Here is a 12,144-nt window from a genome sequence, read left to right on the forward strand (position 1 = left end):
GCAGGAGGACCACACAACACACAGATTAGGGTTGGTGGGACAGCAGTGTGGGGGAGAGGGGCCTTTTAGTAAGAGAACATGGGGAAAAGGGGGAAGGGTTTTCAAGAACAACTATAAAGGACACATGAACAAAACCAAGGGGAGGGGAGAATCAGGGGAGGGAGGTGGGGATGGCTGGGGTCAGGGGGAGTGGTGGGAGTAAATGCAGACAACTATACTTAAACAACAATAAAATAATTTTAAAAAAGAAAACTTATTGGATATCCCCTGTTTAAAAAAAATAGAGAACATGGGGAGCTGCCATGAGCTGGGAGGTGGTAAGCAACATGGCGGAGCGGGGTTTGGATGAGGTCAGATCTGCCATGGTGGCAGGGTACATTGGAGTGAGACACTCGGGCTGAGTATTAGGTTCCAGAGAGGACTGGGGGATCTAGAGCATGCAGAGAGCCAGGGCCAGTCCAGGCAGAGCTGGGGACCCTCAGAAGCAGCTTGCAGGAAGCAGCAAAGGAGAAACAAAATGGAGCATTTGAGCTCCGAGTGCAGGGTCCAGGGCTGTAGAGCCACAGACAGAGTTGTGGAAGAAAACATGTCTGCGAGGCCATTTGCTTTACATAGTCATCCTGAAATCATGATGCGCCTATCAGTGAAACTACTGAGAGCTGTGCTGGTCAGGACTGAGCCTCTAGCCATGTGTGGAGAATTAAATTCTAGTTAAAATCCACTGAAATTAGGTATAGTTACAACTTCAATTCCTCTTTCAGGCTAACCACATTGCAAGTGTTCTGGAGCTATCTATGGCTCCTGGCTGATGTACAGAGCAGGCAAAGAACAAGGTCCATGGTCTCAGAAGGTTCTGTCACACAGAACTGGTCTGGAGATCAGCAGCAAGTGCTAGTGTTGGGGTGAGCAGGGAACCATTGAGGTGAGGATTGGGAAGATAGTGACACTAAGTCAGTGGGTCATCTCTCAAGGAGGAGGGCCTGGGGCAGTGCTTGAGGACATGCACAAAGTTGGAAGAAACACGCAGAAGAACAAACAAAAATTGCCTGGGGTTTGGATAGTGGGAGACTGAACTAGGGTAAAATCCTGGCAACAAAAAGAGGAGAAACTCTCAGTGAGGAAGGACTGGTGCCAGTGTCAGATGCTGCATGCAGGGCAGTCAAGGACAAGGAGAACCAGGAAGAACTCCGGGTTGGGTAATCTGAGGGCATTTGTGACCTGGCAAACTCAGGAAGGCATGAGAGAGAGATGTACTTTCAAAGGATTGTCCCTGCTGAGACCGGGGCAGGAGTTCTGGGCCTAGGAATGTTTCAATAGAGGGGTGGGTGGGAATTCGGTGGGGCCAGGGTTCTTGCTAAGGAGGATAGTGGGCAGGGAATAGAGGTGAAGAACACAGCCAGCTGCTGGAAGAAGAAGGAATAGCAATGAAGCATAACTATCACCAGCAAGAGTTTCACGGGCAATTTTCCCAAGAAAAGGAAGTTGTATTAGAAGAAGAAGGAGGAAGAGGAGGAGAAGAACAAGAGGAAGGAAGGAAGGAAGGAAGGAAGGAAGGAAGGAAGGAAGGAAGGAAGGAAGGAAGGAAGGAAGGAAGGAAGGAAGGAAGGAAGGGGAAAGAAGAAAGAAGAGGAAGAGGAGGAGGGGCAGATTAGAAGAGAGTGCTGTGAAAGCCTTACCAGTTGTGATGGAATGAGAAAGGGGGCATGAGGAAGGGCATATTTTGTGGGGTGGGGGTAGGGAGGCTGTGCCAACTGGTTGCATTGGCCTCTGGGTCTGGAACAGCAGCTCAAAGCCAGAGGCTGTTCTAGCTTGGTTTGCTCACTCTGTGCTCTTGGCCCCCATTTCCCACCCATTAGATTCTTTCTTTGGACTGATTTAATTTTGGTTTGTTTTTCTAATGCATTAGACCTTAACATCTGTGTAGTGTTACTACCTAGCTTTCTAGTTTTCTCCAAAATTGTTGCAGACATACATATGCACTGATTATGTGTCCATGTCAGTGTCATCTGTTTTAGTTTGTAAGGACAAGGACAGAGTCTATTTAACAGGGCTCATCATACCACTATGAACAGATGGGCAATTAATTCAATACTACTCACTTGTGAAAGTCCATAATTACACTTGTATTTGAAAAGCAGCTTTTAAAAATAGATGTACACAGTTGAATATGTGGGGGTGCCTGTGTGTGTGTCTTGCCAACTCCACTGATGGAAGATAATCTATCCTCCTTGTTGTTAGGGTAAAGAATTTTTAGAGACTGATTAATTTAGGACTTTAGTTTATTGTGGGCTGATACTAAATGCTTTCCATGCATGATTTTTTTAGTCCTTGCAGGCATTTGGAGTGATAGATGTTCTGATTCTCATTTCAGAGGTGAGGGGATAGTGGCAGAGACTGCTTTAGGAACTTGCTCAGGGTCATGCAGAAAGTACTAGGGGAAGAGTGGGATTGGAACCTGGTTCTCCCGGTGCCCAAACTCACGCCCTTCACATCCTCCATGTTCTCAGCAACGTGGGGACCTGTCTATTCCTGCTGTCACAACTCGGTTGGCCACAGTAGCGATCCTCTCCACATAAGGATGTGTTTTCTCTCCACAGCCATAAATCTCCTCTCGTTACTGAGAGGTGGTAAATGGTTCAGGAGGAGTAACACAAATAACACCTCCTGGTGTCAACCCAGCCTCAATGGGGGACAAAAATGCTTAGCAACTCTTTCAAAGTATCCAAGACAAAACTTGACCTTTAAGCAGTTTCTCCATTTAAAGTTAAATTTGTCTTGAACAAATATGGTTTGAATAAATCAAGACCTCCTGTTTTAGCTATTTAACTGGGAAGGTAATATTTCCAATTTGATTTAAATATTTTCTTTTGCCAAATTCCACAGGACAAGAAAAAAAAAGGAATGCTAAAGTTCAAAATAAAAAGAAACTTCCCAGGAAGTGCATTGGTGCAAACTATAGATATATGTGGGCATCGTAAATATCACTTCTTACTTTCCAAACCAAAGTCTGGGGTTTCCATGGTAACTGCTTTTACCCCAGCTGGTTTGCATCATGTTTTTCTGTGTAGAAGCCAGCAGAGCAGGACTCAGCTATGTCAGAAAGTTCAGGTGTCACTATCAAATGGATCTCCTGGGATACATACCAGAAGGAAAAACATTGCGTCAACACTCTCTCCCACCCAAACTCTACCTTCTCAAACCTTTGCACTTTGCTACTGTGATGACCGAGTGCTTAGGACATGGTCTCAGAGTGGGCCGTCCTCTCAAAGTCAAACCGTCATCTGCCTCCAACTGTGACTTCTCCCTCTGTCAAACTGTAGTTCCACTGGAAAGAAACTGGCGCTGTGGCTGTTGATTTACTAGTGTTGCATCCATCAGAGTGTTCTTGGGCAACAGTGTTTCATAAGCATCAGAATATAGATTTGACAGTCCACACCAAAGGCAAACTGGAGAAATTCCATCTTGCCTTCCTGTGACTCACCCAGGCTTCCAGATGGAAGTCATTTCCCGAGGTCCCTGCAAAGCTCAGTACAGAGGTGTCTTGTATGGAGAACATACTGCGTGAAGGCACAAGAGAAGCTATGCTGAAGGCCAGGGACTTCGGTTGAACTCTTCTCACCCTTGACCTTGGCAGAGTGAGCCTGACCCTGAGAAATTCTCCCCATCCTGGAACTGTCATAGGAACATACGCCTCCCCTCTCCTCAACACCCTTCTCGCCACCTGCACCCCAAGCCCTGCTCCTGTTTTCTAGGCATAGTGGAGGAACTAAAGAAGAAACATGTCTCCTTGCACCAAACCATTTCCAGTTCTTAAAATAAACCCCAGCTTTCCTCTTCTGGGAAGCCACCCCGGAGTGGACTAGGATCCCAAAATATCTTTTGTTTACTTTGTGCAGAAACATATTCAGAGCCTCCTGAGTGGCATTCACAAGCCAACCCCAACTCAAGGAGGAGGCCAGCGCTTACCTGAGCCCAGTTAAGGGCTGTGATAATTACAAAGCAGTGGTCAAAAGAGGTTGCCTTCCCATTTGGGGGACAAGCTGTCAAAAAAAAGTCTTCATAAAAGAAACAGCTTGACTGACGTGATCCATAGCCTTCTAATATAATTAGCATAGGCTTTAAATACCTCTACATGCAAGTGTGTCTTTAATCTGCTTTGATTATAAAAAATCTTGAGTGTGAAAACCTGGTCTTTGTTTTCTGGGTTGAAGATCTGACTTAAAAGAGAGCAGCAAACGTAGGGAGGCACCGTGCAGCCTTGACTCAGCCTTCTGGACACCAGAGGACAGGTGCAAGGCTTCACAGGCAGCTTCCGTGAGCAGAGGCCCTGGGAAGACAGGGCATGGAGAGCTCCGCATGCTGCCTCCAGGTGCAGAAGTGGATTGACAGCTGAACCCAAAAGCTGTGGAATGGGGCAATTCACATCCAGTCCTTTCATTTCTACCATTTCTTTGCTATGGATGGCACCTACATGTTAAGCGAGATTTCAAACTTCTGAATTACCCCATCAGAAACTTCACAATTGCTTACTGTGTGACTGCAGGAAACTTCTTTTCCTCCATGCCTCAATTTCTCATTAGCAGAACGACAGGGTTGGCTTAGGTGATCAGCTCTTAAGCTCTAAGTTGTATACTACAGGCTTGGCCTTAATCAGTCTAAATCAGCTTTGAATGTCAATGCCCAAACTGAGTAGTAAGTACTAAATAAACATTTGTTGGATTAAGTTAAACTCGAAGTACATGTGTACATGTGAGATGATGAGACTGGTCGTGAGGAGCACAGAGATCCTAGCCAGCGGAGTCCTGTTTGTGTGACCAGCAGAGACAGGGGCTGGGGTTCCCACCTCTCACCAAGACTGGGAAGGTGATGTGGATGCTCAGGCTGACCCAACATGGCTTCTTCAGGTGCGGATTCAGGCAAAGACCGACCCGGGCTTCCTGGTGTTAGATATTTAAATACAAAAAAGAAACACATTAGGTTATCCAAAATTGATAAATGTGGTCTTATAAACCAGAGTTTCCACATTTCTTTTGGTGCCAGGAAATAAAGCATGGTGTGAAACATCTGTGTCATCGAACACCTGTCCTGGTTTGTGCTCAGCTACTGGCTTCACTGTGCACAGCCCGGGAAGCAGAAGTCTTGTGAGAGCCAACTGAGCAGCTCAAGCCAAAAAACCAAAAATCTGAATTGTCCTGATTCTAGGTTGTAGTGCTTCCATAACTTAAAGATGCTTCTATTTCCCTGTTCTCTGGGTTGCCTTTAAAGAGAGTAAAGGAATACGCGTTAGGATAGGAATTAAAGCTGGCAAAGATGGTATCACTCTGAGTCCTAGACACATCTTCTCCATGCATGTTAGCTCATCGTGGTGGGCCTCGGAATAGTCACGGCAAGTTTCAGAAAGCAAAACCCTTGCCCCTGTCACGGAAGACATCTCCACCATGCATGTCAGTCAGCCCTCAGGCAATGCCATGCTGGTCAGAGCCATGGAGGCTAGTCAACTGCCCAAGGACTAGTGTAGACTTTAATGTAACTCTTATACTATTTCTTTTCATTGATTTTTCATGTAGATCCACACCCCACCTGAAACTAATTTAATTCTAAACAATCTATGTGGAGCAAAAGTAAATCAAAACTCTTTTTCAGTGAGGCTACAAAGATGCAGACAGATGCCTGGTAGAGGGAGGTGAACTCCATCTGCTTTCTTTCTATTCACAAAGGCAAGTATTTTCCAGCCCTTAAGTGCTGAGCCAGGTTGCATCCACCTTTGTTTAACAATCACAGGTCTGGTAAGAAGAGGGAAGTCAAGGCCCGTCACCCAGTTAGGGAGCGGAGGGGCTGGGATTTGAACCCAGACTTTCTGACTCTGGAAGCAGGCCTTTCCCCTGTACCATGCTACCTTCCTGGGCTGGTCTTACGCTTCCTGGTAGCTCCCTGGCACTGTGTTCACCTGCAGAAAGCCTGATGTGACCTGAGCACCTATCACTGCTGCTATTCATCCCAAATGCCCCTGCTGGCCCCTGCTGCAGAAGATAGAGAAAAGCACTTTCTTATGAATAATGAGCAGATTTTTTGAAATTTCTAAGATCTCTCTGTAGTTTAAATTGCAAATTTGGCATATGAGAGGCTACTTGTCTGCTCTTACATAACAAGCCTGCTGTTTTGGACCATGTCAACGATGTGAGCAATGCCTTGTTGGTTAGGGCCATGGAGCCTAAATAACTTGCTCACTAATATAGTAACAGTGCAACAGTTTGATATTTATACTGTTTTTGAGAACTGTGTGAAATTCTTCTCCTAACATAGTGATGCAGTTGAACAGTGTCATCAGTCCAAGGGCTCTGGGTGATTTGAGGGCTTTCTTTCTCTTCAAAAATATGAGTCAAGAAAGGTGGAAAGGCACTTGTGTGCTTAAGATACTTTGTTTCCTGGGACCATGAGGTTTCCCACTGAGTAGATCAGCACCCAGTTCCTTGCTCCTTGTGTGGCTCCTTTAAGGAGTGGGCTCCTGAACCAGACACTTCAGGTGACTTCCAGCTCTGTCACCCACCTCTTCGGGCACATCACTGGAGATCTCCATGGGATTTGCATTGCTTGCCAGACAAATGGGGCTTAAGAGCTGCCTCAGTTACTCAGAATATTATTGGAGAGTCATGTGAAAGGAAAGATTTGAGTGCTATAAAACATTAACTGTTATAAAAATGTAAGATTGTCTTGTTACATAGATGACAAGACGTGAAGAATTGTCTGCTAAAGTGGGAGCCAGTCTGCCAGCCATGTGGTCAGAACAGCACGGCCAGTGGACAGGTGCCCAACGCTGGCTGCTTGTCACTGGGCTATGACAAGATTGAGTGTCAGAGACATTTATGGTGGTGTGACAGGGTAATTTTATGTCTGTTGGACATAATAATAAAAATTGGGCCTTGTAATTTTCTTGGTATTTTTATTTTATTTTTAGTCATTTATCTTTCTTGCATTTAAAAAAAGTACTGGTATACAACAAACTGGGATAAACCAGCCCTTCACACAGATGACATGAGAAGCTATGGTATACCAGGTCAAAAGTCCAGGAGACAGCTGGGAAATTAAAAGTCTAGGTTTTACCTACAAGGCTGACCAGAAGTGGGAAACATGAGTCCCTTCCAACTGGGTCTCTTCTCTCCCCAGTGTTTGGTGACCTGCAGATGCAGAGGCCATGCTCTGATGACTTTGGAGACCCACCCAGGACTATCACAAAGGATACAAGCCCAAAGCGGAAGGCTACAGCACTTTCCTAGTACAGGACTGAGGACCACAGGATTCATGGCTCCTTTTCTGGGCCGACGGGGCTGGAGGGGGCCATAAGATGAAATACCATCCACAAAAGGCCTTGGTCATCTGGGGAAGGAGAGAATGCTAATTTCTGGATCTGGGCACACCAGAGGGGGCTGAATGATTAGCAGATAGCCTGATTTCTATTTTGGTATTGATATTTATAAGTCAATGTTTCAATATGTATTTTAATATTAAATAGGGCACATCCCTGCCCCCATTCATTTAGGCTGTTCATCCTTAGGTATTCCTCCAGATGAAATTTAGAATTGCCCAGTTCTGAAAAACTTGGTTGGACTTCTATTAACTTATATATTAAACTGAATAAAATTGTTACCTTCACAATATAAAAACTCCCCACCCATGAATGAAACATTTCATCAGTCAGTTAATTTTTATAGGTTTCTCCTTATTCATTCTATACATTTCTTATTAAATGTGTCTATTCCCAGATATTATATATTGTTATTGTAACTGTGAACGGAATCTTGTCCCCCATTACTTTTTGATCATTGCTGGTGTATAAGAAAGCTATGGATTTGAATATATTTAATCTTTTACTAGCCACCTTTCTGCTCTCTTATTATAGTTCTAATTTTGGGGGGTTATCCAGATATAAAAATTATTCATCTACATTTACTAACTCTGGCCCTCCTTTCAATGCATATAACTCACCTTTTTCTTGGCTAATTGCATTAGCTATTACTTCCAGAAGATTGTTAAGTAAATGAAGATATCCTGTTTGAACATGACAAGCTGCTGGATCTTCCACAACAATAGAAACACAGAACTTGAAGCTCTGTGCCCCTCCCCCCTCATTGTTTCTCAAACACTTGCTGAGAGAAGTCAACTCTCCTTCAGGTGATGGTGAAAGCCAACCTTGGAAGAAATATGCAAATTGAAAGATTTGTCTCTGCTTTGCTTTAGTAATATGGTACAAGAAAGAAAATGTGGAATTGAGGGACTGATTATATGTTTAATTATGAGGTTCCTACTTTTTATAGCATCTTAATTGGTCTCCCAAGGATGCCTGAGTCATCACTGCGCTTTCTGGGTAGGGCGGGCTCAGCACCACTGCCTCAATTTCATACCACCTTATATCTCTCTGTCCCCCAGGGAGATAGAGGGAGGGCCTTCTGAGGTCTTTACTTTGTGTTTTATACTTGATTTCAATCTGAACCCATCTTCAAGGTACCAGCCCTGACAAACAAAAGGGAGACAAAATTTATCCCTTGGCTCTATTTCCAACCCATTCAAAAATAGAAGGCAGTCAGAGTTCTCTGGAGTGTCCACTCAGCTGGGAAGCTGGGAGGCGGGGAGGTTTTCATTGTGACAGAGTCAGGGGACCTTATCAGGCAGTATAAGCACTTGAAACTGCCCAGGCTGGAGCTGCCTTGGTTTCCCCCTGGAATGGAGTCTGGTTAGGCTTAGAATTGTTAGCATGAGAAATCAATTTAAAATCTGAGAATCAAAGAGGCCACTCTTTTGCTCTGCTTACTCTTTTTCTTTATATACCTGTATACCCACTAGAGCTGTAATTTCACAGCTGTGCATGAATGTGATCTTGCCACCTTGCATGGGAGCCTTCCCCCAGGACTGAAGTGCTCATCACCCAGAGCTTGGTGTGCTGATGGCTCACAGCTCACAGCTCACAGCACAGTCTCACTGCCCAGTCATCACCCTCTCCTTACGGGACCTGCCTCCCTGCTGGGAGCAACAGCCCAGGTCCTATGCCAGGTATTTGTCCTAATTGGGACAATTATCCAGAGAACTCCCTACTCCACTGCGACTGGCCAAGGCCAGCCTGCTTCACAACCCACAGGTATGATTCTGAAGGCATCTCCCACAAACCTCCTGCAGGTAAACTTCCCCCTGGAGTCAACACTTCCAAAGTCTATAGATCAGTCACTTCCTGGACCAACACAATCTGTTACAATCTACTACCAATTTTAGTGGCATCTTTTTGCTTTTTTTCCTGCCAGTTCCTTCTTGTTCCTTGTCCTACATACCAACATGAACCCCACTGACAGACCTCTCCCAAGAAAGCACATGTTCACCACCTGTTCTCTATTTGCCTGCATCTTCCTTTATTCATTGAGTCCTCTACAAAAGCCCCCTGTAGTCCAGGGCACTCATAGCTTTCTCTGTCTATGGGAACTCACTAGGTTTCCTGGCTCTGCCTCCAAATAAATGGTGCACTTTGGGTTACAGAGGTGCTTAGGAGCATAGGTGCTTCTGTGGGATAAGACCACTTGGGGCACTTGCTGGTTTAAAGGGATTGCATGCTTTCAATTTTAACAGATGTTGCCCAACAAACTTTTTAAGGCTGTGTCACCTCAATGTCACCAGCAATGAGGAGAGTTCCCTATTCCTCATGTTCCCACCTTAAGATGAAAGTGATGATCCCTGATCAGGTCTCAGTTCAGGTCTCAGTCACTTCTCACCACAGACCTACCTTGTCCCTTCTGTTGAAAAGCAGGAGAGTTTGGTGAGGAAAGCACAAGACTGATGGGCTTGAGAAAGCCCCTCAGCCTCAAGGCAGCTCCTCCCTCCAAATCCATGAGAAATGTGGAGACCAGCAGGGCCTTTTCTCCCGCTCCAGCCTGCGGCCCAAGGAGCATGGCTACAGGAGTTGGGAACCAAAGCCTCGGGGGTCCCAGGCCATGAGCAGCTCAGTGGGACGAGGATGGCAGGGTGGAAGCTGCATGCACAGTGTTCCCCCAGCATTCACAGGTCTTTAGCTAACTCCCTGCAGGTGGAATTATGCTCTTATTGTCCCTGAAAACAAACAAGAAGAGAACCAGCATGTCGCTGATGTCCCAGGCTGGAAAAGGGGAAGATTGGGGTGGCTTCTTAAAATGAGAAAAGTCTGTCTAAAATAGTTGGGCATTCAGATGCATCCCCTCCAGTGTCCAACAAGACATCGCATGTGAGCTGGCAACCCTGTGACCACTGCACCCTTTCCAAACTGGCCAGGACCAGTGATGGGGATGGTGGGGAGCTGGCTGTGGGAGAGGCATTTGTCCCGCCTGGCTGGGCACTGGTCACAAAATGGCCCAGACAGATTGTCCCTGCCTTGGCATCTCCACATCTGCTCACCCCTTCGTGGTGTGAAATTAAGCTGACCCTAGATGCCGTTACTGTGGCACAGAATCATTATCCTAATAAACATTTCACAACTCAATCTACTTTTACTGATTGTTTTAAATCTTTCTTATTAGCGTTGTTAGGCATGATATTATTTTAATCTTCTTAGCGCCCATGTGAGAGTTTGACAGGTCAGCAGGCAATCTTGCCTTGGCTGCCAAGGACGCATGCTCTGCAGCCTCCCCCAGACCCCAGGCCGCCTCCGAAGCATTAGAAGAGAACTCAGCCAAAGTCATGAAGTTACAGTCTATCAGTGAGAACAGTATCTCAGGCTTTTGTTGAGTCATTTAATCTTGTGAAAATAACTAAAAAAAGAGGGAAGAAAGTGTGTGTGAGAGAGAGAGAGGCCACCTGACTGCATGGGGAGGCTGTTGCAGCGACCCAGGTCGAGTCAGCAATGAGAGACTGCAGAGTCATATTCCAATGTTCTTGAGGCACTGACCCAAAGCCCAGAGGGAGCAGTTGGCACTGTGGTAGAATCTGGACCACTGTTTTTCTAGCATCATCTCAGAGTAGGAAAATAATTGGGGTTTTGGCAGCTGAGATGACTGTTGGCAAAAGAGCTTATTTCTCACTTAATTCCCTAAGTAAGCCTTCATCTCGGCAGACTCCCGCCGTAGCTACACTGGGGAGGGTTCAGCCATGCTGTCCCTCTGCCAAAACATCTTCAGTTTCACCTTCTGTTAACTCTCCCCCTCATGTGTTAAAAGAACACTGTCTGCTGCAGAGCTCCATCCCTTCGTGGCCACTTCCCGATAGTCTGGATGCCTGTGATCCTCACGGTCAAAATCAAGGGCCACCTGGTGACCAAGATCGGGGGCCTGGAGACAGTGGAATAATGCAAGTCTCAGGTTGACAGGAATAGGACTGTAAGGAGCATCACAATTTCATACTCGAGTGACTCCAGATCCCACCCTTTCTTTGAAAGCAGGGCATCCATGGCCAACTCCAAGGCTCAAGGACAGGCATAGAAAGAATATGTCATGAAGCATCTCTTGCTAATAGTGGTCTTGAGGGTCCAGTCAGCCTTCCATCCTCACCGTCAACAGGTGCGGCCTAAGAGCATCCCACTGTGTCGAGGGAACAGCTCTAGGGGTGGGTGTTAAGGTGTTGGTTTTCAAACTTTGGTGACCATAAGAATGACCTAAAAGCTTATTAAATATGACAAATTCCCAACCCTGTCCCCAGAAATTATGCCTCATGTGGGCTGGGGTGAGTCCTTTAGTTCTGACACAGCATATTGCATTGAGGCTGTTAGAACATCACACACGCTGACATTCTCTTCAAGTATCTGGCATTTCTTCTCTCTGTGGTACCCCAACTCAGCCCTCCCTTCGCACCCTTGGCTTGTAGGAGGTAGAGCCACTATTTCCCAAAGGAGTCGGCCTCTGCTCAGCTTGCCTGAGCCTTAAAGGGTCAGGGTGTCCACTATTTCCTCTGAAGACACCAGAGAATGAGGTGGGGGGCAAAAAAAAACAGAATTATCTTCTGGTGGGCAGACCCCTTGTAGTACAGGCTTCCCACACTAAGGGAGTATTCTAGAAACCCAACCGTATCAGTGTACCAGCCAGCATCGTTGTGAGAGGCTGCTTTTGGCCTCAGTGAGTTGTTTTTAAAGATTCTTTCAATATATTTGCCCATTTCATGATGGGTGATTTACAAGCTCACCTGATAACATGGAACTCAGTT

The 12,144-nt window shown here is 45.8% G+C and overlaps 1 protein-coding gene across 5 annotated transcripts in view; it reads left to right on the forward strand.

Annotated features, from left to right (window-relative positions):
• The window catches only part of ADRA1A (adrenoceptor alpha 1A), an 87,821-nt gene that overhangs the window by 25,326 nt on the left and 50,351 nt on the right, over positions 1 to 12,144 (forward strand). Inside the window, exon 2 of one of the 5 annotated variants that reach the window (XM_037167127.2) lies at positions 7,165 to 7,418. The exons of the other annotated variants lie outside the window; for them this stretch is intronic. Within the exon in view, the coding sequence (XP_037023022.2) occupies positions 7,165 to 7,274 (110 nt within the window). The 3' untranslated portion in view covers positions 7,275 to 7,418. Of the gene's footprint in view, positions 1 to 7,164; positions 7,419 to 12,144 lie in introns of those variants that run through there. 5 annotated transcript variants of the gene reach the window in all.

The sequence above is a fragment of the Artibeus jamaicensis genome, unplaced genomic scaffold, assembly GCF_021234435.1.
Source record: "Artibeus jamaicensis isolate MK-2021 breed Jamaican fruit bat unplaced genomic scaffold, CSHL_Jam_final contig_477, whole genome shotgun sequence".
NCBI lineage: Eukaryota > Metazoa > Chordata > Mammalia > Chiroptera > Phyllostomidae > Artibeus > Artibeus jamaicensis.